The 27,374-nt window shown below is 37.7% G+C and overlaps 1 protein-coding gene across 2 annotated transcripts in view; it reads left to right on the forward strand.

Annotated features, from left to right (window-relative positions):
- Nucleotides 1-2,531: 2,531 nt before the first annotated feature.
- The window catches only part of gabrb3 (gamma-aminobutyric acid type A receptor subunit beta3), a 59,879-nt gene continuing 35,036 nt past the window's right edge, over nucleotides 2,532-27,374 (forward strand). The window contains exons 1-4 of one of the 2 annotated variants that reach the window (XM_073815190.1): nucleotides 2,532-3,123; nucleotides 3,201-3,292; nucleotides 3,421-3,488; nucleotides 22,078-22,298. In XM_073815190.1, the coding sequence (XP_073671291.1) occupies nucleotides 3,044-3,123; nucleotides 3,201-3,292; nucleotides 3,421-3,488; nucleotides 22,078-22,298 (461 nt within the window). In that variant the 5' untranslated portion in view covers nucleotides 2,532-3,043. The remainder of the gene's footprint in view (nucleotides 3,124-3,200; nucleotides 3,293-3,420; nucleotides 3,489-22,077; nucleotides 22,299-27,374) is intronic. The other variant, XM_065264545.2, reaches the window with a different exon arrangement.

The following is a 27,374-nucleotide window of genomic DNA, read 5'->3' on the forward strand; positions in this document are numbered from 1 at the left end:
TTTTTTTTACAGGACGCTACTCACTTAAAGTAACAGGATTTTCAATCATCATTGCAAAATGAATAACCACCTTTTCTTCTGATTTGCAGGAATGCTGTGGATGGGAATAAAAAGCTGTTTGCAATCTATGACACAAGGTAAGTTGCTCACTATATAGGTTATTTAAATTTCATGGCATTTTAAATGAAATCCAGTTATTTGCTTAAAAAAAACAATCTGGCTTTATGTACTCCCCCTCATGTTGTTCAAAACTTATATTGCTATATTTTGTCAGTGAAACACAAAGAAAAAGAAGAACGTTGACATTTTTGACATTTTCTACACAATGAAAGTGTACAGAGACTGAGGCTGTCAGTCACTGACATTCTGCCTTAAGCCCTTCAAGTCAGTCAGCGATACAGGTTTGAAACAAACATGAGCCTGCTGAACTCTTTTTATTTTACCACAATACATCTGATTTTTACCGTAGTATCACATGTATCTGAATTGATTGGTATTATGAGTGATTTTCCAAAAACAAATCAGGCCCCAATTTCAGCCACATACATTATTTATTCAGCACAGAGCAATATAAAGTTGTCCATTTAATCTGGAGGTGGTGGTGAGAATGTGCGGAGGAGAGAGGTCTCCTGCATCTGCGTCTTGGCAAATAAACTCCTTTCAGAGGAAGTCAGTACAGCCATGTTTTCATTTCAGATCCGCAATGTTGCACTTGCTCACCCCAACGTTTCATTCGGGATGTTTTCCTTTGAACATCTAGTGGGCTTTGTGTACACATCACAATTAGAGGGGTCAGAGTTGACTGGCCATTTTAATGACATTTTGGTCACAGAGACAGAGATCATAGTGAAAGGTTCCAGTCCTCCCACAGCCGGATTGAATACTGTTACTTAAAAGTCTTTAAAAGCATTTGGCTTGGTGTGTGACCATGACTTGCTGCCATTTGCTCATCCCACACACTGAGGAGCCATTGCATTTGCAGATGATGTGTGAGAGTGCATTGTTTGGATGATGGGATGTGGGTGTGTGTGGGTAAGTGCTGTTCAGAAAAACCCTCGCTTTCCACCACTTCTCATAGTATCTGTTCAGATAAATGTTTATGCTGAAGTTATTTTCCAAATACGCTGATGTTAAAAGTCACTGGAAACTCTTTTTAGCAACATCATTGGATGCTTTTATGACTGTGAACTTTCAGGTTCAAAGTTGATTAAGTGGATGACCGTAGAATACTATAAAACTTTGAGATTTGCTCTGGACCAACTGTACTGCACTAAAAATAGATTTAAAAGAAGATTCAAATTGCACAGGGCTATCTAAATGTATCTATTATTATAGCCTAATATCATTCTCAGACAGTGGATCAATAGCTAAATGTATCCATCCTAGAACAGAATAATATGTACTTGAGGACCAAAGAAGAAAAGCCTCCAATAGCATCTCAGTGAAGTCTCAGCTGAATCAAAGCTTCTGAAACAGTACCAGGAAGCACAGCCACATCCCTCTGCATCCGGCGTCTGCTTCTAAAAGCATTAGGGCTGCATAGGTCCGCACACTACCGCCTTAATGCAGCATGAGGGATTTAAGAAGGCCACTAACTTCAACCATCGACTGTGCCAAATGCACTGACAGCTCCCGTAAAACAACCTTTCTATTCAGTCCAAGCAATGGGCCCTGAAATCCTGAACACAGGTCAAATTAACAGGATTTAATTTGATGACATGTTTTAAAGGTTTGGTTGCAGCCATTTTACTTGTGCTTAATCTCCAGCAGACTGTCAGGCCTCATTGAAAATCTGATTATGTATAATAAAATTGTCTAGAGGCTCACTGGTGGAGCTGTAATATCCATTGATGGGGAGTGGTGGTAAGGACAAGTAATATATCAGATTGATTCCATCACCGAATGTGTCAATGAAGCAGCATTATTCTCCTTGCACTCTGTGGCGTTATGATCTGTTTATCATTATGTGTGTGCGCAGAGGTACAGTACAGGAGGTGTAATGCCCTAATAAATATCTAAAGCAATGCCATTTGATATCACCTTACTTTTTGAGCAGATTGTGCAGCTGAGAGGGAGAGAGAGAGAGAGATTACTACTGAGTGTCTATAACACTCAAATGGAAGGAAATAGCTGAGTGCTTAACAGTTATGACAGCTTTCATGTAAAATGCCACATATGTATTGCTAGCACATGAACTAACATCTCTTCTTACCTTTTTTCAGTCTGCTAAGTCTGAACTTAGCAGATACTTTATCCAAAGTTATGCATTCAGTCTATAAAGGATCGATCCCAGGACTTTTGCATTGCTAACGCAAAACGTTGCGTCTGTATGCTTAGTTGTTGTAGTTGTCTTTTTCCTCACACCTTTCCTAAAATTTTACATATGTTTCTCACAGATGTCCAACGTTAACTGTCACTGAAAGTGAATTTGTATTTGTCTTGTTTTGACCTATATGGTTAATTTAACTATACTCGTACTATACGCGCCGTTATCAACCAGCAAAGAAGTCACGTGAGCACTTAAAGTGAAGTCCTCGTGCTCATATGCCAATTTCAGCACACTCCTGTCGGCGTAGCTATGTAATTGTTGGCAAAATGAATAGCTGAACTTTCAGTTTTAGTTTGAAATCCTTTGCGTATTAATTTGGGGGACAACAACAATATTATTACAACTGCCAAAAAAAGAGGCGTACGACTTCAACAGAAGGTAGAGTCGGGACAACAACACATCGCCGGGCGTTAAAACGAAGGATGGAGATCTGGCTGAGCCCCAAACACCGACTCCCCTGCTGCAAGCTCCGGTAGTGTCTCGGGCAAAATGCATTGTATTTACCGAGCAACCATCCAAATAACACAGTCTCCGCACGAGAGCGAAAACCCGGACCGCGGCGAAGTGTTCACGCGCGTTTGACAGTAATTGGGAGTCATCGATGACTTCTTTAGCAAAGACCTACTGATGGAATAACGTGACCTGTTACCTGCGCGAGGAAACCTTACAACGTCAGTTTTGTCACTCGATTCCCTTCCCGACAGACTGTAAGGAATGATTGGGATACAGAGACGAAGGTTGTTTGGTGTTCTTTCATTACCGATATTTGTGGCAGTGATGTGCTGTGTTCAAAGGTAAGAAGATCGGAGACGCGCACGAGCATGGACCTCTCTGATGTGATGGATTAACGTTCTGTGTTATTTCTTTTTAGCGCCAACGAACCAGGAAATATGTCTTTTGTCAAGGAGACAGTAGACAAGCTGTTGAAGGGGTACGACATCCGTCTTCGACCTGACTTTGGAGGTACGATTTTGGTTACTTTATTGTCCCTCACTTTCGAGGTTACGTAATTCTTTTTAAGATTACCACGAGTCATGCGGTGTGTTGAGAAACAAATTAAGGATTTGGCTGAACTTTTTTTCTCGTTTAAGGCGCACCGGTGGCGGTTGGGATGAGCATCGACGTTGCGAGCATAGACATGGTGTCTGAGGTCAACATGGTATGTCATTCTTCTCTGTTTACATTTGTTTTGTTATTTAATGATGCAGTTCTGCAAAGATTTGTAGCATATGGGCATCTTTGCAGGTGTGACCAACCTGTTGAAAAACTGAGCAGATGGCACACATTATTTAAAGTGGTGCAATGGTAAAATAATTTGTTGTTGATGTTTATTCATCTGTGCTGGACATTTGTATTTGTGTGCCACAATGAGCCACGTGGCTTAGTTGCGTCTGTCTGTAAGTGGTCTTAGCTCACAGCCAATGTCTTTAAAACCGGTCAGTTCTGGAAATATTGCTTTCTCATCATGTTAGTGCTGTTCGTTGCAGACGAGGAAATCACTTCTAAAGTTAGCTGATATTTTTATGATACCTTTTTCATACTGTACTTGTTTTAGGGCTTTAGATACCATAAGGGTGTGTACTGGGTCATTAAACGTTTAGAAATGTAAAGATGCTGACTTCTGACTGAAGTGCTGTGAAAGGTTAAAAAACAGTTCAGCAATGAAAACTGAATGAATGAGCCATTACCACCATTTCCTTGCTGCACAGAAGAATCGTTTGATTTGAAGCATATGAATATGGTTATCATGTCACGTTGTTGATCTATTTCTGGTTGTTTTGCTGGCTGTGGAAGTCACACAGCTCATACCTGTCAGAAACATAGCATCAAAAGTCGTCAATGGTCAGTGTCTACATCAGCATATGAGACTGAGCTGTCTCCATGGCGACCTGTCTATTTCACATTCATGAATATGCAAATGGATTAGCCCTCTCACCTGGGCATTGAATAGAGGATGCTGCTAGCTTAGAGCCCTTCATGGTAAACAAGTGGATGGACACATATGCTAAGGACACACAGCGAAGTCTATTAACTGTGACACATGAGGTCATCATCAGTCAGCTGGACCTGCACTTGCTCAGCTGACAGGCTGTTTCAGCCAATCATAAACTTGGCAGAGATTGACATGAGGACATTTGTGTAGCGTAGGTGTAGATAGTGTGACATGTCTGTATACTGTTTGAAATATTTTCCATTTTAGTGTTTTTTCTCGTACTTGATTCTCTACAAATCCTTAAATATAATATTGGATTATAATTGTTTGTCGTCCAAATGACTTTGATGTGCTGTAAGTAGAGATTAGATGTATACAGTATTGCTTGTAGTAGTTCTTCTAAGGTTATAGTTTAAATAAGTTGACCTAATCCTAACAACCCCAGGCACGTCTTTCAGTGCTCAGACAAATAAAAAGGTCATGTAAATAGCACAATTACCAACATTATGTAAGTTTAAAACCCCCTGTTTCCTTTATGTGTAAAAGTTCCTCATATTGAATATATTGCATTGGTTAACCTGGTGAGCCTGTTAATATGTTAACAACATAATTGTTTTTGTCAGTTAGTTTTTAATCATTTTCCTTATTTAAAACTCCCAAACCATGATTGCATCATTCAGTTTATCGTCATGAGACACATGCATTGCTCTCATTGGAGCCGTCTGTAATGTTATGCCACTCAGCCCACCTGTTTCTACCCACATATTTCACTCACTTCTCCCACTCGCTGTAGTGATGCATTGATCCATGCATTTTTGCAATATTAACGTCATTAATAATTAAAAACGGCCACACTTAGTCTTATCAGGTATGTGAATTATTCACCATAGCCACATTTAATGTTATTTTTCCTGTGGAGTAAAACTGCCCCCGTCAGCATGAAATATTTACTCAATTTATAGCAGAAATCAACACTGCTGCAGGTATGAGCTCTGCCCAGTTGATGAGGTTTCCCATGTGACTGAACTTCTACATTTACAACATTTATCAACCGAACTGAGTGCCTACACAGGAAGTCTAATGGTAAGGTAATCAAGCAGACGCTAACAGGATTTTCCAGCCTAAGAATGGTGTTTGCGCTTTACAGATTAGTTATTTCTGTAAAATGGATTAGCTTTCTTTAGTGGTACAAATTAGGATTATGTGGTCCGTTTTGTTAATAGCAGTGATCCAGGCGGAGGAAGAAAGTGTGTGTGTGTACTAGGGGTGGCTCAGCTAAGCAAAGCTCTCAGTGCAGCCCAGCACAGTGGGGATATCAGGGAAACCTCTGTGCACAGTAGGGATTACAGTAGTCAATGTGATTATTATTCTTTGAGACAGTTATGCATACAGGGAATGACAGGAATAGACAGCAATATGAAACATTACCAACCTGTGTATATATGAACATATGGCTCATTTCTCATGGGATTATATTTGAAGACTTAGCTATATGAGCATGTTTACATGTGCGAGGTAGAAATTGTGTGATAGGAATATAGAGTATTTCCATACTGAACATGCATCAAAGTTGGATGACAACTTATTTAGCTTAGTGACATGTTAATTATGGATCCCATGCAAAAGGCTCCCTCAGCAACATACATACCTTTGGCTACATTTCTGCATAACCTGAATACGTTGCTTAAGGTACATATTGTTGGAATATTTTAATGGAATGTCCACTAAAGAGTTTTGGTTTTCTCCAATTTGTTACTCCACTCAAAAAATTTGAGTTCATGCGACCCACAAGAACCGACAGGCGGATGACGTCAAGGTGCCGCTCTCACGGTAATTTGACGTCATTCGCCTTTTGGTTCTGGTGGTGCTGCCTAAAGTCAAACAAGCCTATTGCGCTTATGCCGCTGTCCATGGTTCTGAAGTTTGGGACAGAGGTACAATTCCAATGAGCCTGTGTAGAAAAGCATTGTACTATTGTCAATGTCCATGGTTCAGAAATTTTGGGCAGAGATACGTAATTCCAATGAGCCTGTGTAGAAAAACCATTGTGTTAATGTCGCTGTGCATGGTTCTGAAATTTGGGGCAGAGGTACATAATTCCAGGGAGTCTGTGTAGAAAAACTTTGTGTTAATGTCGCTGTGCATGGTTCTGAAATTTGGGGCAGAGGTACGTAATTCCAATAAGCCTGTGTAGAAAAACCATTGTGTTAATGTCGCTGTCCATGGTTCTGAAATTTGGGGCAGAGGTACGTAATTCCAGTGAGTCTGTGTAGAAAAACTTTGTGTTAATGTCACTGTCCATGGTTCTGAAATTTGGTGCAAAAGTACTTAATTCCAATGAGCCTGTGTCGAAAAACATTCCGCCCTATTTTAAGGATCTAAGCACATTGTCTAAAGCGCACGGCGCACGGTCTAAATGGGCATGTCCGAATCCACTTTTGCTAATTTAACAACGGGAAAAATTGTTTGTGCGCCGAGCGCATGGTCGAAAAGGGTTGGTCCTGTTCTCCTAATGAGTACTGGGAGTGTTTTGGGCGTAACGTGCAATAAACCAATGGGAGTTTACCAAGTTGTGCTGGCGCTATGTCTAATCCCTATTTAGATGACAGACATTGTAAACTGAAAAACTAAGCGGAGGAAGAAGATCCCCAGTTTAAGATTAATGTTAAATAATTGTGTTGTTTTTTACTTGTATTGAAAATGTTATTTTTTATTAAAAAACTTTTAAAACCCGTTTTCTTTTAGTCATGGAAGTAAAAATAGCAGGCTTTAAATTGCTGTAAATGTATGGCTATCCAATATCATCAAAAATAATTTACAAGTATGCAAGAAAAGGTTTGTACTCTAAAACAAACAGGAGATAAAGAATTTACAAACGTCTCTCCGCACATTTCAGCACTCGGACAGCGGCATGAGTTTTTTTTTTTAACAAAAAACATATTGCGCCATTGACTTTAGACTTTATGACCAGGTTTTATTTGGTCAATGCCGTTTTCTATTTTAGTTGCCTCAAAATAGCAAAGCGCCCGCAATGTGCTTGAACACACCTCGTTTTCAGACCAGAACGTCCACGGGCGCAAAACTGGGGGCAAATGCATTTGCTATTTAAACAACGTGACACTTGCATCGCACATTGCACTGTATTGAGCCGGGTGTATGATAGAGCCCATTGTGTTAATGTCCCAGTCCGTGGTTCTGAAATTTGGGCAGAGGTACGTAATTCCAATGAGCCGGTGTAGAAAAAACTTTGTGTCGATGTCATTGTCTATGGTCCTGAAATTTGGGGGAGAAGTACGTAATTCAATGAGCCTGTGTAGAAAAACTTTGTGTTGATGTCGTTCTCCGTTGTTCTGAAATTTGGGGCAGATGTACGTAATTCCAATAAGCATGTGTATAAAAAAACTTTGTGTTGAAGTCGATGTCCATAGTTCTGTCCATGGTTCGGAAATTTTTGGCAGAGGTATGTAATTCCAATGAGCTTGTGTAGAAAAATTTTTTTTGTTAATGTCGCTGTCCATGGTTCTGAAATTTTGGGCAGAGGTACGTAATTCTAATGAGCATGTGTAGGAAAAACTTTGTGTTGATCTCGTTGTCCATAGTTCTGTCCATGGTTCTGAAATTTGGGGCAGAGGTACGTAATTCCAATGAGCCTATGTAGAAAAACTTTGCGTTGATGTCGCTGTCCATGTTTCTGAAATTTGGTGCAGATGTACGTAATTCAATGAGCCTGTGTAGAAAAACATTGGGTCTCAATTACTAAGCATGCGTACGCACAGATTTGTTGGTAAAATGTGCGTACAGACGTTTAAACTTTCAAATCACGATTCAACAAGAACTTTCGTACTAAAATGTTTTTTAAATGTATGCAAAAACTTAAGAACAACTTAGACCACACGTACGCAATAATCATGATCATGGAAAAATATATAAAATATATAACACAGATTTGTAAGTTAAAATGTCCACATACACATTTTAAGGACAAATTTGTGCGCACATGCTTAGTGAATGAGACCCATTGTGTCGATGTCGCTGTCCGTGGTTCTGAAATTTGGGGCAGAGGTACGTAATTCCAATGAGCCTGTGTAGGAAAGCATTGTGTTAATGTGGCTGTCTATGGTTCTGAAATACTGGGACTTCATTATTTATGTTTGATATAACATTTACAGTTTTGCATTTGGCAGACACTTTTATCCAAAGCAACTTGGTGCGTTCTATGCAGTTTATCAGTATGTTTGTTCCCTGAGAATCAATCCCAAATCACAAGATAACACACATCAGTCTGGTTAGGACCAAAATTGGTAATATTGGTTAAGTCATTGTTAGGAGACACTGAACAAGCTCTCAGATTTCTACGGGTTGTCACTCTTGGCTGTTAACAGCTCACGTTTATTACTCAATTTCCCAGATGGGATGTCCATGTCATTTTCATTTTCCCATATACTAAACTCTAATGTGTTTTACTCTCACATTTATGAAGAGGGACACAGATACACACATTAGACCTAACTTTGTCAATATGTCACACAGAGTAGCTTTCAGTTTGTGTTTGGTTAATGCCAACAAAGGGCCCCTGGAGTGTTGAATACAGATTTACTTGTAAGTGTGGCTGACAACACAAAAGGCTTTAAGAATTTCAATTATTTACAATTTCCTCAACCCCAGGTAGCCTTCAAAGGGTATTTGTTCTTTAACATCCAAGCTTGAATGGGCCCCTTTGGTATCAAGGCAGAACTTTTCAAATGTTTAAAGTAGTTCACATGTGGCCAAATTGTATTTTATGTTTGCTGACCCTAGCAGATGTTGGTCAACCTTAGTCAAGTCTGAGCTAAAAAAGAGATGTTCCTTAAAAAACATGAACGCTTTGTGTAGTTAAAGCTAAAACGGCAATATTTTAAGATAATTTCTTCAGTCCATAAAACATTTTCCCAGTAGCACTGGCTGTTCACCCACTTCTAGGAAAGGTGGGTACAGTATTAAACTGTCTCCATTTATAGACAATTTGTCTAACTGTAGACTGATAGATGTCTAAACATTTTCAGATTGTTTTGTATCCCTTTTCAGCCTCATGGAGTGCAGCATTTCTTGATCGGATATCTTTAGAGAGGCATGGTTCATAGTTAATGCGTCTTAAGGACAGCAATCTTTAAATTAAAGTCAATCAAAGTTGCACTAAACCACACCTTTAAACTAATTTTATTAGTTTGACTCCAGTTTGCCAGCTTCTGACCCAAATTAGCTTTCAATAAACTAATTAGTCTATGGGTTCACTTACATTTTTCTTCAGCACTGTGAATGTTTAATGGGTGTTTTCAAAAAAGACACAAGAAACTCAAATTATTTGTGTGTTGACAGCTTATGCACATTGTGTTTTTCTATTTTTGCGACCTAGATGAGGATCAAATCACATTTTATAGCAAATCACTGTAGAAACCAGTTTATTCCTAAGGGTTCACATACTTTTTTCTTGCCACTGTATATTATATACGACTATAGCACAACTTATGGTTCTTAATAGCACCATATGTTTCTACAAATGTGCTATATAGCACTTTAAGTGGTTCCTATGATTACGAGCCAGTAAACCATTTTTTAAATGCTATTTACACCATTTTCAGATAAACGGACATTCGCTATTTAAACATTTTGTAGTGATAAACAACAATAATAATATTTTGTGTGCAACATCCACTTCCTGAAAAGTAACCGTTTTGGACATACATGAGTTCATACATCGGGCAGCGACGATATATTGTGCATCCCTATACTGAAAATGGTCAAAATTGGTCCCTAGCTGTCACTAGTGTGGTACCCTTTAAAAAGTACACAATTGTACCTGAAAAGTGCATATTAGTACCTCAAACGTACATGTAGCGAATGTATACATATCTGTACATCAATGTTATATATTAGGAACCCCATGCACCTTGGGGAACGTTTTTGACAATTTTTTCTTGACCTCATGGAAAACAATAAAAATAATGCGTATCATGTATATGTTTAATAAAACAGAAAAAAAGGGAAATCACTTTTCAAATACTAATATTTAGACTCTTAAGTCCCAAGTTGTAAGTGTGTGTGATGTGTTCAATAGATTGATTGATTGATAGAGGTAATATAATGCACAATCAGCTGCTTCATCTAGCCTGATTAGTCCAAGCTGTTAACTCTTGCCATTAGCGGGTGAGTCACAGAAAAACATGTCCCAATTGATTGACATACCCTCGGCTTTTCTTACATTGCTGTTGACTGTGACAAGGCCTGATTGTGCGGCGTAGTGTATAAATAGCCAGCTACCATGGCAATGTTGCTCGCTGTAGCAGTGTGTCAGGTGGGCAGGCAGTGTGTGCTCATGTTTGTGCGTCGAAAATTAAACTGTGGTACCTCATTAGCTAGACTGATGTGTCAGAGACAGACTTGAAACACAACATCAACATTTTTGTTAATGCTTGTGTTTATGAAACTAAGAAGAGTGGGTCAATGGAGTATATGTTTTCAGAACGTCTTGCCGTCATCTTATATGACAAAGGTAGCAGTTAGATGGGTATAATTCACAGTAAAATTTGTGCTTTTCCCATAGCAATCAAGCACACAGACTGAGACAATACTGCTACATAGAGATGCACTTCAGATTTTTACCCCAGGTGTGGTTTCCCAGGAAAATTTTGGTTGGTTGTTCTAATAGAGTCACTCCAATGAATTGAAGTTGCTTCATAAACGTTAAAAGAATGTTTGGAGTTATAACAAATGAAGCTGGTAGCGGTAAAGTAATATTAATGTTTCAGCTGACGATTATGCTTGAGAATAATTTAAATGAAGTTTACTTAACTAAGTTTTATAGGAGTATTGTAATATAATCCAAAAAATCAGCATGAAGAGGTTTTTATATATAGCTGTCCTTCGCCTCTGTCCTGTCCTGTCCTTCCTCCTCTCAGAAAGCATGTCAAATGTGCATTATTATCGTATCTGTTCACGTGTTAATGTGAACTTGTGAAACTTTGTGAAGTTTTCACTATTGTAATATTGGGAAGTGCAATGGAAGTCAGTGGGGCAAGGCATTTTTAAGAGTATTTTAAAGCGTAACTAAACCCCTGGTCAGAGCGTGACTCCACCCACTGGCAATATTTGAAAAATGCAAAAAAGTGGGCAGATCCCAAGGAGATAGAGGGGACGAACTAAGTGTGTGGTGAGATCGTAACAAGGGCGTGGTGATCTTGAACCTGCTTACGTCACGAGTCATTTTTTGGACCCACCATCCAATAGGAAAATTCAACTGCAGTAGCCACCGTTCAACCTGAAGAGGGCAGCACTCAGACGTTTTTACACCATATATTGTAGTATTGAAAGACTTTATACCCAAATGTCAAAAAACTTACAAAAATCAATGAACAGCACTAATAAAGCATCATTCTAACAGATCATTAACCAAAATAATTTTATTGCCATTTTGTGAATTGGAGACTTTAAGCAAATTTGAGAGATTTTTAAGATCATTCTGGTGTGTAAGATCATTCTGGTACCTTAAATTGTTAAAGGGATAGTTCACCCAAAAATAAAAATAATGTCATAAATGACTCACCCTCATGTCGTTCCAAACTGGAAGACCTCCATTCATCTTCGGAACACAGTTTAAGATGTTTTAGATTTAGTCCGAGAGCTTTCTAACCCTCCATTGAAAATCTAGTAACAGTATACTGTCCATGTCCAGAAAGGTAATAAAAATATCATCAAAGTAGTCCATGTGACATCAGTGGGTCAGTTAGATGTCGAAGCATCAAAAATACATTTTGGTCCAAATTAATAATAACAAAAATTACCACTGAGACTAAAGTCACATGACTGCAGTGACGCAGCTGATGTATGACGCGGCTGACGTGTTATCTGGTGCCCCCCAGTTTTTTTTTTGTGCCCGAGCTTAGTTTACACTACAGTCTGAGGGAGACGCATGCTGTAAGTCTGAAAAAAAAAACATTACAAACATGTCTGAGGATAACACGCAGCCGTGTCACTGCATTCACATGACTTTAGCCTCGCGCATGTGCTTCACAACAGACGCGGAAGAGAAGCCAATGCTGAATAAAGTCGTAATTTTTGTTGTTTCAAAAATTCAAAAATAACCCAGCCATTTTTAGAGGGTAAGGGTGATTATATAATTGCAGGCACATTTGGTGTAATTATTTTTTCTTCTTTTAAATTTTTTTGTGTGTAATTATTTTAATAATTTGGTACTCATTGCCATGGATCCATGGCAATAAGTACCAAATTATTAAAATAATTATACAAAAAAAGCATTTAAAAAGGCACAGGCCATAACAATTTCATATTTTCTGTAAAAAGTGTCTTACTGTGTTATGCTGGAAATCATGAATTTATTGTGTCCTTATTAGTGTCAATTCTGTTACTTTCAAACTCTGTTAATAAGGTAGACTAACAGTGTTGACAGTATGTTAAAGAACTGGCTCTCATGCACAGAGAAACACACTCTCTCTCTCTCTCACACACACTGTCAACACTGTTAATCAGCCCTAGTAACTGTAACCCAATTGACACTGAATTGACACTGACTGATTATATTGTTATGGCCTGTATCATCTTGTGATCCATGACAAAGATACCAAATTATAAAATAATTGAGGAGCTCAGATGTAAAAGCCGCTATACGCCACCTCCTTCAAAAATAGGATATGACCGAATGCTCTCTACATATTATATGTTCATCAAATATTTTCGCTTTAAATCTGCTTAATCCCAGCTTTGGCCCAATCAGAAATACCAGTTTGTTGGCAGAATCAATTAAGATGTTGGCTTAAAAAATGGTATTTTACAAAAAGCATGCCAAATGCAATTATATAATAACACATAACCGATGCAGTGAGGTTATGTTATTATTATTATGTTATACATATTAAAATATCCAAACTTAAAATGTAATCAATGCTCATTCTTGAGATATGTTACACTCTTGATGTCAGTGCAGACTGATATGGAAAGCCCAATAGCTAGTTTCTTACATTTAACATTACAGTCAGTAACAGCATCTCTCCTATTCACCTTTTTTCTGTGCTTATTTCTCCCTCTTCTCACACACATAAGATACCATGCAGATTTTTCATTTGGTTCCAAAGGCACAGGCAAATGTCACTATTTCCCGTTTATCCACAATGCTTGTAAAAGTCATTATTGGTTTTAAGAGAAAATCTGAGTGGTGAGAACCACATTACACACACACATTTGACACACAGAGTTGTGCAGTAACACAAGAATTATGCCATGAAATCTTATTTCAAGCTGTCTGTCAGCAAGTTTGTTTGGAGAAAGAGAAAAGGTGTGCAAGTGTTGAAAATATAACACTTCCATAAAAATGAATTAAATACTGCATCTAACAGACCATGCTGCTTACACAGCCACTCCTGATGGAGGCCCAGCGCAGGCAATATTAAATTACTCTGTCAAAATGTGCTGTTAGTGAGCAGAATATTTCTCAGAAATCAAGAGCATGCAAACATAATCAATATACCGCCGCTGTTTTATGTTATGCAGGGGAGCGAAACCTGCCGAGTTAATATCCTTTTCACCAGTACTTTAGCTCAAAATCAAAAGTAAGAAATATGAAATCCTATTCTTTCTTAAAGAACATGAAGCCTATTTCAAGGTCCATTAATGTTTTTGTTAGGTATTGATGATATTATTGTGACAATAAAGTGTTCTATAGCTCATGTCCTTTAAGGTGGAATTTGTGATTCGAAAAATCCAAACTTTAGCCTGATAGCATTGAACGGCGAATTATGCACGCTGACTGAAAGGGAACACATACAGACCGAATGCGATTTCTGAACATTTTATCCATTTTATTCACAGACGATGTGTATTTATAAAAATACAGATAGATCGCTAAACTCTTTCCTTGCCGGTGTTTAAAAAAAAGTTGCAAGCCAGAGGCAGCATTTTTTATGATTTTCAAAAAAGTTTAATGCCTTTCTATATAAATATATATCTATAATAATATACTAAGCTATATTTACATATAGGAATATAGTAGAAAAGACATTGTTGTACCATTTGTTCTGAAGTTAATTAATATGCTGATTTAAATAAACAACCCTGTTTTACGATATAGTTTTACTTAACAGTAATGACAATGTAATTGAGCATAATGCAAATAATGATATTCTGTATAAAAGTTTCTCTGTAATGAAACTTCTCTCTGCATGTCAGGGAACATTTCATAACAGCTACTGACGCACGTGACTGAAATTCTCGAGTCTGAAATTCTGCCTGTGCACAAACACAAGTGAAACATATTCAGTGTGAGCACTGCACGGATACACAGCAGATGAACGCTCTGGCACAATGTGTGTGGCAAGTATAAGTGGTTGCCCTGGAAACCAATATCATCTTTAGTCAGGATTTGAAGATGTTTGTGGTACTTACCAGGTGAAGAGCGAGGTGGGGGTGGTTATATGAAATTACTGTTTTTATAGCATGACAGTCCGAAAATATAATCATATCTAGAGAAAGCTCTTGTCACGCCACTGTACTTCCGTCAAGCTTTGTGTACAAATAACCGCCTGAGTGATCTATTGATCTGGTGGCATATAACACTAAGCTTTCTAATGATTTGGTTGTCAATGAGGAATGATTGTGATTTCCTTTAACTAACTACATCTATGAATGACCATTGAAAGACAGAGAAGAAAAAGCTCAGAAAATGAAGGTAAAAGCCAGGAAAACCTTAAAGTCGCACAAGGTATCGGCCCAGAGCTCAGCACGCCTGTGTGGGCGTTCTGCCGAGAGAGAGAGCGTCGTCAAGGAGACGGGAATTATTAATATATTTAGTCTTTTGTTTGCTCTCGCCCCCTTTATTTTTAGCCTGATAGTCGGCTTTGTGTCCTGTAATTGTTCAATCAGGCGTAATATCAGTGTATAGAAGTGTTAACTCTAAACTTTGCTAAGTACTTATTATCTCCACCTTTAGGATAAATAGGTGTGCTATAGGAACCCTTACCTTGCACTTGCAGTGGCTGGTATGTGTTGTGGTGACCTGGAGATGTGAAGCATGCTCTAACCTGAGGGGAAAGTTGTTTGCTATTTCATAGCTCAGGAGACTATCTATTAATGTGAGTCCTCAGATATGTCAAAAATCAAGATTCTCTAGGAGAAACAAAAAATTGATTTATCGACAGTAAGATTATAAAAGTCTTATAAAGGCCCAGATAATGTAGTTTCTTGGTAAACCTATAAGATAAGTTTGAGAGATTGTTGAGATTTCTTTTTAAAAACTGGAGCACAGGAGCCACATGAGAAATTATCACAGGCTGGTTCATAGTAGGAAGAAGTCTTCATTTGTTTTCCATCTAAACTTATGTTTATCCCAGGGAAGAGATCCTGTTTGTGTTGTCTCTTTCCTGTGGGAAGCGCCCGCTAAAAACTGGGTAAACCATGAGGTGACATCCAACTCCACTTCAATTATAGATGGAACCCTGTGTTAAGCGGACATCCCGCTGTTTAAATCATGCCAAATGCCCTGTGGGATACTGTCAAGCTCCTGTTGAAAGTCTTAGTAGGTGCAATAGACACAGGAACATTTGCACACACACACACGCACATGCACATTGCTCCGCTAAGCCCCTGGACTTTTCCCCACAGAGCACTCGCAGGCAATAGAGAGGACAACCGGCAGGATCATGCTGTGACATCAGGCTCTTTGAACACCATGTTAACTACAGCCTGTTGAGTTTCAGAGCTCTGGGGATGAGCATCGCTCTCTGAAATTCATCCGCTGTTACCAGGAAGTTTTTTCCTGTGCGCTTTACAGGGGTTGCTTCCCAGCACACTTTTCCAGGCTGTTGTTTGCATGGGAGGAAGCACGTTGGTGTCAAAAAATCAATACAAAAGGAAAGAAATCAGGTTGTGCCACTGACCTGAACCTTGAGCTGTCAAATGAAGTTTCTGATGAAGAGTCCAATGCTTCAGGAGTCAGAAACATTGTTTTAAAGGTGCAATTTTTGATGCAAAAAATTACTTTCTTACTTAGTATTTTTGTCTTGTTTTCAGTAGAAATATCTAAAAATTCTTAAATCAAGATGTATTTTCTTAATGAGCAAATGACCTAAGAAAATAACTCTAGTTTTTAGACAAAACATATCAAATTTAAGCAAATTTGTGCTTAAAACAAGCAAATTTCCATCTGCCAATGGAATAAGACATTTTTTGCAGAATTTTTCTTTTATTAAGTAAATTAAAATTACAGAAAAAAATCTTTTTCCATTGGCAGATTTTTTGCTTGTTTTAAGCACAAATTCACTTAAATCTATATGTTTTCTCTAAAAACTAGAGTTATTTTCTTAGGTCATTTGCTCATAAAGAAAATACATCTTGGTTTAAGATTTTTAGATATTTTTACTGAAAACAAGTCAAAAATACTAAGTAAGAAAGTCATTTTTTGCAGTGTAGAAGGATCTCTTGACAGAAATGCAATATAATAACTATATTATCAGTGGTTTACATAACGAAGTGTATTGTTTTTGTTGTTACCTTAGATTGAGCCGTTTTAATCTACATACACCGTAGGTCCCCTTACATGGAAGTTTCCATTATGTTTCTACAGTAGCCCTAAATGGACAAACTGTTGAACAGAGTGCGTTTCGTTCCTGCATATACAGTACAGACCTGTCAATCAATTTTAAATGCAGTTTAATAGTTTCCTTGGTGTTGTCGTCAGATAAAAAGGAAAATAAAGGAAGCAGCAGGCCAAATTGGATGCGAGGCCAACAGGGTTTCTTTCTGTCTGACTGGTGTGTGTGCGGGGATGCAGACTGCACACATGTCGGTGCCGTTTACATTTGGGTTTAGTCGGATAAAACTAAATTGCCACTGGTTTTGGTCAAACTTTTTTCGTGTTTGTCTCAAATTGGGTGTTTCTATAAAAAACTGGATTTTTTTTTTGCATGTTGGGTTCAGGTAAAAAGTGATTTGGGTAATTTCGGGTCGGGTAAATTTCTTTGGACCCCAGAAGACCTCTAGTTGGAAGTTTTGGGAAGGATCGCAGATTAAGCATTTTACACTTTGGAAAAAATTGCCATGAAGATAAATTTACTTGAAAACTAAATTTTATTATAATGTGTTTTACATATAAGTGTGTATTCTTAAAGCGATAGTTCACCCAAAAATGAAAATTATATCATAAATGACTCACCCTCATGTTGTTCAAAACTCATAAGACCTCCGTTCATCTTTAGAAACAGTTTAAGATGTTTTAAATTTGGTCTGAGAGCTTTCTGACCCTCCATTGAAAATCTAGTAACGGTATACTGTCCATGTCCAGAAAGGTATTAAAAACATCATCAAAGTAGTCCATGTGACATCAGTGGGTCAGTTAGAATGTGTTGAAGCATCAAAAATACATTTTGAACCAAAAATTTAAAAAAAATATTCAGCATTGTCTTCTCTTTCCGGTTCTGTTGTGAACTGTGACGCGGCTGACGTGTTATATGGTGCGCTCCAGCTTTTTTTTGTGTGCGTGAGCTTCGTTTACAGTCTGAGGGAGACACATGCTGTAAGTTTGAAAAAAAAAACACTTTGCAAACATGTCTGAGGATAACACGTCAGTCGCGTCACTGCGGTCTCGTGACTTCAGTCTTGTGCACGCGGATCACAACAGACGCGGAAGAGAAGACAATGCTGAATAAAGTCGTAATTTTTGTTATTTTTGGACCAAAATGTATTTTTGATGCTCTAACACATTCTAACTGACCCACTGATGTCACATGGACTACTTTGATGATGTTTCAATTACCTTTCTAGACATGGACAGTAAACCGTACATAGATTTTCAATAGAGGGTCAGCAAGCTCTCAGACTAAATTTAAAAAAACATCTTAAACTGTGTTCCGAAAATGAAAATTTTTTGGGTGAACTGTCCTTTTAAAGGCGGAGTGCATGATCTCTGAAAGACAATGTTGACATTTGAAATCACCTAAACAAACACGCCCTTACCCCAATAGAATCTGGACCTTCTTTTGATAGACCCTCCCCATACGCAACCCAGGCAACGATGTCGGTTGGTAGACACGCCCCTTACTGCTGATTGGCTACAAGTGTGTTTTGGTACTCTGCCCGACTACAGAAGTGTTTTTCAAAAATCATGCACTCCACCTTTATTTTTTTTTGCTATTGGCCTATTAACAGGCATACTGTAAAGTTGTCTTTGTACTTGATCACAAAACTAAGGTAAGAAACCCTTTTTTACTAAATTAAATAACTAATGACAGGCGCGATGGTCGGGAAGAGCAGGTGACACAACTACAGATCCTTCGAAAGCCAGACCGTCACCAATTGAGTTCGCTTCGTGGACTTATAATGTCCTTTAAAGACATTAGTCCTTAATTCGAAGCCCTTGTCCTCGAAGGATCCAGCCTTTAAGTAAACCATTTTGTTTCAAATACTTTAAAAAGAACAGCAGTATACGTTAAGTTGTTGGGTCCCAGTATAGATTACACCTATCTAGATCGCAAAATGAAAAGTTTGGGAACCTCTGCAGTAAGCAAAGCAATACACTAGTAATCCATTTTCTACTCAGCCCATGCCACAGTTCTCGTGTCAGTTCAAGGTCCCATGTGTTTCCTATCAGCCTTTACTCTAATAGCTTGTCAGTTTTAGATTCGAAATGATCTCCTTGTTTGTTTCTGAAGCATTTCATCTGTTATTTTTGTATCTGGGGACAGGGGGAGTTGTGTAGATATCAGTATGTTGTGTCACTTTATCAAATGGGGGATCCCTCTTGAACCTCTCAGTGGAAAACTGCAACAATGATTTACTGCGAAGTCATACACTGAGATGTACTATAGCTAGCAGCGTCCTAGGATGCCTTTTTTAAGCTGTCACCTTGCAGCTGAAATGAACTGTTATAAATTTCTGGTAAAATATATGTATATGCGTATACTGTACTGTATAATAGGCCAATACTTATCTTTGCGTGTGTGTACTGTAGATGTTTACTTTATCCCCAGATAAAGAAACATGAAGGTGACACTGGTTTTACGGTTTAAAAAATAAATCTGGCTTCGTTGGTTTGTCTGGATCAGGTTCTTGAACAGCACTGAATCACCAAGCTCACACAGTGAAGACCTAAGGAAGTCACTATAACAAGAGCTTTGAGACACTTCACCACAGGACATGTCAGTATGCACACACGTTGAGAAACAGTGATGGAGGCATTGAGAGAAAAAGTGGCAGATGGAGAGACTAGTGATTGACACGCATGACTAATGCTCACACTTGGTATTCACTCACACCATACATTCCCAAACGCTATACAGCAATCTTAACCCATGCAACCAGATTGAATAAGCAGTTGTCCATGACAGTGGTGTCCTTTGGATACACGTACACCTGTCGTCTTATAACGCAAATGCAATTAACATGGAGCCTGAATATCAGATACGCTTTTAAACAAAGTCATGCATTAGAGGAAGATATGCCACATAGTAAAGGTCAACCATTTATCGTTTGCTTTGTTTTTGCAATCAATCTGTTTTTGTGAATATTAAATAGTAAATTAGTTATCGTATGCTTAGCTAACGTTGACTAACGATCTGCAATGAAAAATTACATGGTTATGTGTATTTATTCATCATAACTAAACGTTATGACTGTGTTATTTGTTATGCAAGTGGATGGATACTGTAAAACAACAGCAGATGACTGATGTCTTCGAAACAATATTTGACAAACCTACTCGAACCTTAATCGAAAAAAAGCATTGTTTAAAATGGCATGCTGAGAAATGCAGGTAAACCTGCAGGTAATGGCATCACTGCCCAACACCGCATTTGTCTGGGATATCAAGCACTCTTGAATAGTCCAATCTCAAAAGTGAACTGCATTGTGGAAAAGATTTGTATCTATCAGTGTCATTTAGGAAGTAATTAAAACAAAGGCTTTATAGAACATGATGAAGGGAATATGAAAGAGAGAGAATACAGACATTAGTAATCCTAAAGAAGTTGTCCGTTGCATGTGGTCCTCCGTTGTCTCAATAGCTAGCTCAACCCTAGCGGTTTAAGCACCTCTAGCATATGTTTCTAACTGAATTACCTCTTATTACATCAACAGGTTACACACATTCTACTGCAGAAGACATGATGTCAAGTGTTCATTTTACCAGAAGTACATCATACAGAAGTTAGCACACACACATACTCGCATTAAAGATAACCTGCGCCTCCTTTGGTTCCCAACTAGATTAGGCACTGGCAGTGGGGCTGAATAGAGTCCATAAATTCCACGTTTGAGTCTTCGAGACAGCCCAAATATAAAGTCTATCCACTGCTTTGATTGCATTTACCGTGTATCGCTACGGTCGTACAGCATAGAGTAGCTCTACAAGCTGATGCAGAGTAGGATACTGAGACTATGGCAATGGTAATGGAAATCTATAGTCTGCGAAGAACAGACCAGACTGCCTCACGGAGACAACCACGCAGTGTCTTCATGGCAGACAGGCTTGAAAAATGGAGGCCAAAGGCAGCTTGTTTCCAATCCAAGTCGTTTGATGCTTCTATAAATATCACCCGGACAACAGAAAATCTATTCGCTGAAGGCTACAGCCTTTGGATTTCAAATTCCGACCTTGGCACTTTTCACACTTTGGGAAAAAAATGAGTATGCTTGAGTGTGTGTCCATCTAAAGCTTACAGAAATGTAATGCATAAATTCCAATGCATGGCAATGCAGTATACATTATAGATGTTTGTGGTAAAGATTGTGGGGATAGCAACTTAAAGTAATAGATTATATACAATCCCCATGTCATTTAAAAGGACACTCCACTTTTTTTGAAAATATGCACATTTTTCAGCTTCCCTAGAGTTAAACATTTGATTTTTACCATTTTGGAATCCATTCAGCCGATTTCCGGGTCTGGCGGTACCACTTTTAGCATAGCTTAGCATTATCCATTGAATCTGATTAGACCATTAGCATTGCGCAAAAAAATAACCAAAGAGTTTCGATATTTTTCCTATTTAAAACTTGACTCCTCTGTAGTTACATCGTGTACTAAGACTGACAGAAACTTAAGGGTTGCGATTTTCTATTCCGATATGGCTATGAACTATTCTTTCATTCTGGCGTAATAATCAAGGAGTTTGCTGCAGTAACATGGCTGCAGGAGGTGCAATGATATTACGCAGTGCCCGGAAATAGTCCTTTGCTATTGACAGTTAACAAGGGGACTACTTTCAGGCTCTGCGTAATATCATTCCGCCTCCGGCAGCCATGTTACGGCAGCAAAGCCCTTGATTATTACGCCAGAATGAGAGTATAGCTCCTAGCCATATCTGCCTAGAAAATCACAACTTTTAATTTTCCGTCGGTCTTAGTACATGATGAAACTAAATAAGAGTCAAGTTTTAAAAAGAAAAAATATCCAAACTCTTTGGTTATTTTTTTAGCGTGATGCTAATGGTCTAATCAGATTCAATGGATATGCTAAGCTATGCTAAAAGTGGTACCGCCAGACCTGGAGATCGGCTGAATGGATTCCCAAAACGGTAAAAAAATTATGTTTAAATCTAGGGGAGCTGGAAAATGATCATAATTTTAAAAAAGTGGAGTGTCAGGTGTTACTCATTGTGTGGAACACAAATGGAGAAATGGATAATAAAAGTGGATAGTGACTAACTGTGGTACCCATTCTCTTCCGTACTATGGAAGGACTGGAACAATATGTGTGTATATAAACGGGCACGTGTGTATATATTATTTTAATATTACCTGGTATATTAAATACTGATTCTGTTTCACTTTTCAACAGGACTACACGTTGACCATGTATTTCCAGCAGTACTGGAGGGACAAGCGACTAGCATATTCTGGGATCCCTCTTAATCTCACCCTGGATAATAGGGTAGCCGACCAGCTCTGGGTTCCTGACACATATTTCCTAAATGATAAGAAGTCATTCGTCCACGGTGTCACGGTGAAGAACCGAATGATCCGTCTGCACCCAGATGGCACGGTTCTTTATGGATTAAGGTAAGAACTGCTCAAATATCCTCTGCTGCTCAAATGTATACTGCAACCCTTTACTGACCTACAGACAGATTAGCACAATGCCCTTGTTTGTGGTAAAGCTAGTTGACCATAAAAATATTGCACAGTGTGAGATAGTCAGCAAATCTGCATCCCATATATGACATAGTGTCAGTGATGCTGATAAAGGCTTAGAATTTGTTTTTTTTTATGGATTTAAGAACTAAAACAAACATTCAAACGTGATATACATAAATATCTTTTAAAATTTTATCAGATGGACTGGATCACTTGTGTTTACTTGACGTTATAACTGTTGAAGTAAGAGCCTGAAAGCGGGTAGCTGATGTATTGCGAGAACGTGCCCTATTCTGGTCAGTGCACTCGGCTGCTAAATTACATAAGTGCTAATGCGTGCCTTTATCTTGTTAAAACACTTTAGTGTTATCAGAGTCTGATCTTAACAGAGCCGCTCTGCTCATTCCCTTGCGGAAGAGCATGGCCGTTTCTTCATCCACCATCCCAGCTGGAAATCCACGTTCCAGCTACCAGCCAGGAAGTGTAGCCTAATTTAGCTTTCCGTTTGGTTCCAAATGAGATCCCGTGGACTGATGTAGCCATATGCTAATGTACTTCATGCTAGGAAAGCCTATTGAACCATTTCCATCTTTTGCGGTTTATCACATCACTTTCGAACGTAACATTAGCGATCCATTGAACACCATTTCACGGTTCAGTTATAGGGAGGTCCCTGATCGCGTAATGCACACAGCTCTACGTAATGCAGCGATGGTATGGATGGAGGGATTTTATTTGTTTTGTCAGTGCTGGGAGTCATTAACATAAAAAGCGCTCGAATATTTATGGTAAGGCATATGCGCGCTCTCATTAAACTGGCTTTAAAGATAGAATGAAGACGCTGAGTTTCCTCTTTAATTTACCCACTCCAGGAAGCAAGGACCAATGAAACGTAGTAATATAACCCGCTCCAAAGCAATGTTAGATGCTCGTATGTCAAAATGCTAATTTGATGATCCTTTAATCTAAATCGCACATGCAGCGAGGGCACAAGCACTAGAGAGATATTGAAACAATCAAATGCCTGCTTTCATATTCTGTTACTTATTGAAGGGAATCTGTAACTTCATTAAAAAAATGGATTGAATGCTTAAAGGGGACAACATGCTTTAAATGAACTTTCAAATAGTATGTTCACTTGTTTAGTCATTTTTATTAAGGTTACTGCTTAAATCCCATGTCCCAAAAATGTACCGTAGAGCTATGGGTTAGTATAAACTAATATAAGGTTGTATAGTTTGGATAGATTGCTTTTCATGTATCTTGTTGGCATTAAAGCCTCCATCCCCGCCATCTGTCACATGGTATAATCTAGCCAAACTGGGCAGATGCCAATATGGACAGACCAATCTGGACATGCCCTCAACCTTAATAACTATAATCAAAACCAAAACAAATAAAAGAAATACTATAGCAATTACATTACAGTTTTACTGTATATGATGAACCAGTATTTAATGCTATATACATGTACATAGGTTTTTGTGTGTCCGTGGTTGTGTATTATGATAATCCCCCCCGCTTCGGACTCACATCCTTTAAATAAACTCCTGTTAGCATTGCATTGTGACCAAATCGGTCAAATCTGGTAAGAAGCGGCACATTTCCGGCTGACGTTAGAGGTATATATATATATCACAATTTACAGATTAGCTGGCCAATAAGGGACACATAGCTTTTTAAATGGATGTGTTATGTACAAATTAAATCAGTGCGTTTTAGGAAGAGAGTAAAATCTGAAGGTACACAAATGTATGGTATGTGGAAAAAATTTGTATTTTGAACCATAAACGACGCAAACACATTGTATTATACCAAATACACAAAATAACGTTGTTTTTTAGCAATGAAATAGGTGCACTTTAAGTATAATCAACTATAATCACGTCATTTCAACTTTGATTTTTTTATCTTGAATTGCTGTAACATATAAAATAAAGTTGAATTAGCTCAAGTTATTTTAACTTTATTTTATAAGTTACAGCAACTCATCATTAGTCAAAATAAAAAAATCAAAGTTGAAATAAATTGTAAATAGGGATACTTAACGATTAATCGCCATTAATCTATAGCAGAATAAAAGTTTTTGTTTACATCATATATGTGTGTGAACTGTGTATAATAACTTTGTATAAATAAATGCACACAAATGCATGTATATATTTAAGAAATGTTTACATGTGTATATATATTTGAATATTTATGTATAATTTATATTATATATAAATATAAATACTTAATATATAAATACATTTTTTTTCTAAAAATTATACATGAATGTGTGCATATTTATATATACATATTTATTATACACAGTTTACACACTTATATGATGTACACAAAAACTCTTATTCAGCTATAGATTAATCGCGATTAATCGTTAAGCATCCCTACTTGTAAATCCAAGTTACAGTAATTATACTTAATTTATATAGGACAAGAAATAGGGCAAAACATTCATATGATATTCAAATCTTCACTATTTGTTCATGTCCACTCATGCATAATATTGCATATTCATGGCTGCGCTATATTTGGTTCAAAAGCCTTTTGAAGGAGCCATGTTTTACGTTTCTCCCTGTTCCACTGTTCCATTTATATTTCAGTGTTGTTCTAAAACCAAACAATATAAGAAACTTGTTTGCTATAATGTTATCATGTTTTTATTGTGTATTATTGTGCTACTAAGCTATATATTTTTTTGTTATAAAGGGTTAACTCAAAACAAACTAACTGCAGTTTGACTGATATTAATTGGAATGCACTTTTTAAAAAACGAGATTAAAAAAAAAAATCTAATTTGGGAACCAAACTCTTCATATATTTATGTTTGCTGCTTATTCAGATCTGTCTCATGTCTTTCAGACCATTTCAGTAGCAACAACATAAACAAATGGCTTTTGATGAAATGATGTCCAAAAGGCTTACAATTACAGATGACACATTCCCTTTATATTTTAAACCAGATTATTCTTTTTTTTTCATATTTTACATTTTAAAATTAACAAAAAATGAAAAGGGCCCATAGCAAAAGTTTGGGCACCCTGCATAGTTACCCTGGTAGCGCCGCCTTTGGCAAGTATCACAGCTTGTAAACGCTTTCTGTAGCCAGCCAAGAGTCTTTAACCCTCTGGGGTCCAACCATTTTGGGACACTCTCAGAGGTTCTGACATGCTCTTACATTTGGTCTTTTTTCAGTTGCTTTAAAACATAATAATGGCAAGTGTCTCATACCACTGTGTTCAGCACAAACTGGGCTAAAATATTATATGAGCTACATGTATGTACATGTTTGTATTTTTGAGAGAAAAAGGTTTATGCGTGGTTTTTAAAAAAGTAAAATTTTTAAGTCACTGATATAAGTTCACAAAACCCATACTAAACATGGTTTAACAAGACTTTCCTAAACATAATCTAGTAGTCTAGAGTTTTTTCTTTAAAATGATGTGAAAATCATCCTGCCTACTCATTCACATAAACCAATATATTATTTTAGAAATTGTAAGACACTTTTTGTTTAGAGTGGCCGTATGCGAGAAGGATTGATTGACAGCTAGCAAACAAAGGCTCGCATAATGAGCTGCATAATAATGAGGCAGGAGGGAACTACAGTAAAGAATGTGAGGACAAATGGACATGTTTGTTTGAGGTTTATTAAGAAGTTAACAATATAATCAAAATAGAAATGAAGGTCAGTAGGACATTTTCAATTTATTTGGAAACAAACCCTATTAAAACACTGAACTTGTATAAGAAACTGATAAACAACAGAGCTGTAAAGTTCATGTGGCTCATGTTACCATATAACTTTATGTCCAAAGAGTGTGAATATGTTTTTCCACTTCATAGTTTTGTACTGATGAGAGGGATGCAGACCTCTAAGAGAGTTATGAACAGCTGTCATCACAAATTGTCCACAGAAATACCCTTACATACATAACTGATGGGTAAATGATAGCACTACATTCAGATAAACTATTATAAACTAAATTAGTATCTCAAATAAACATCTGCAATGATTAGTTATATAAAAAGCTGTTTTCAGATGACTGTTTTCAGATGCCCATCCCCTTATCGTCTAGCTTCTGTTTTAAACGCGTTTCTGTAAGCGAGTATGAACTTCAAAAACACATCGCAAATGGATGTGCGCGAGCTCGCGTCTCCGTGTAAACAACGCGGAGCTCATAATAAAACAGTGTCGCGTGTAAAGCGCAATGTATGGAATGCGTTGCATGTAAACAATATCATATTACAGCAGATCCCCCAGTGCAGTATTACTCAAAGTTGCCATGAAGGATACGAAAGTGAATAACTGCGTCTAACACTGTACACAGCATGTAACAATGAAATCCGCCATTACGTGATCACGCGCGTAACTTACTCGTTTGTAAACAAGCATGTAAACATGGAATCATATTACAGCACACACTTAAAAGATACAGCAGTGCAGCTGCATTACTCAAAGTTGCCATGAAGGATACGAAAGTGAATAACTCTGTCTAACACTGTAACTTACAGCATGTAACGTTATCAATGAAATCCGCCATTACGTGAAATCACGCGCCCTCGTTTGTAAACAATGCGAACGTTTTTAAATCCGAAGCGTGCAGTCTGCTAATGTTGCTTATGTAGGCTGAACTGCACAAGCCATAACATATTACATGATAGCAAATATAAATGAAGACAAATGACTTACAGTTTCTTCAGGAATAAGTTATATCCTTCTCCAATGCGTCTTCCATCGTTCCTCTTCTTAGGTAACGTTAAAGATAAACGCTTCTCTTCCTCAATGTCCAAACATAAATGAAGATATTCCTCACGTGTGTGTATAAAGTTTATAATCCAAACATGCGGTAAAGTCTTTAAATCTGATAAAACTTCACGCTTTGTTTATTATTGTTGGAACTGCTGTCTCTTCATTACCATGTCAACAGCCTGAGGGCGTGGCCGCATTAGAGATAATGAGCTCAGCCAGGAAAAACTGTACTCTCTTTACTTCAA

This window comes from Paramisgurnus dabryanus, chromosome 7 (genome assembly GCF_030506205.2).
Source record: "Paramisgurnus dabryanus chromosome 7, PD_genome_1.1, whole genome shotgun sequence".
NCBI lineage: Eukaryota > Metazoa > Chordata > Actinopteri > Cypriniformes > Cobitidae > Paramisgurnus > Paramisgurnus dabryanus.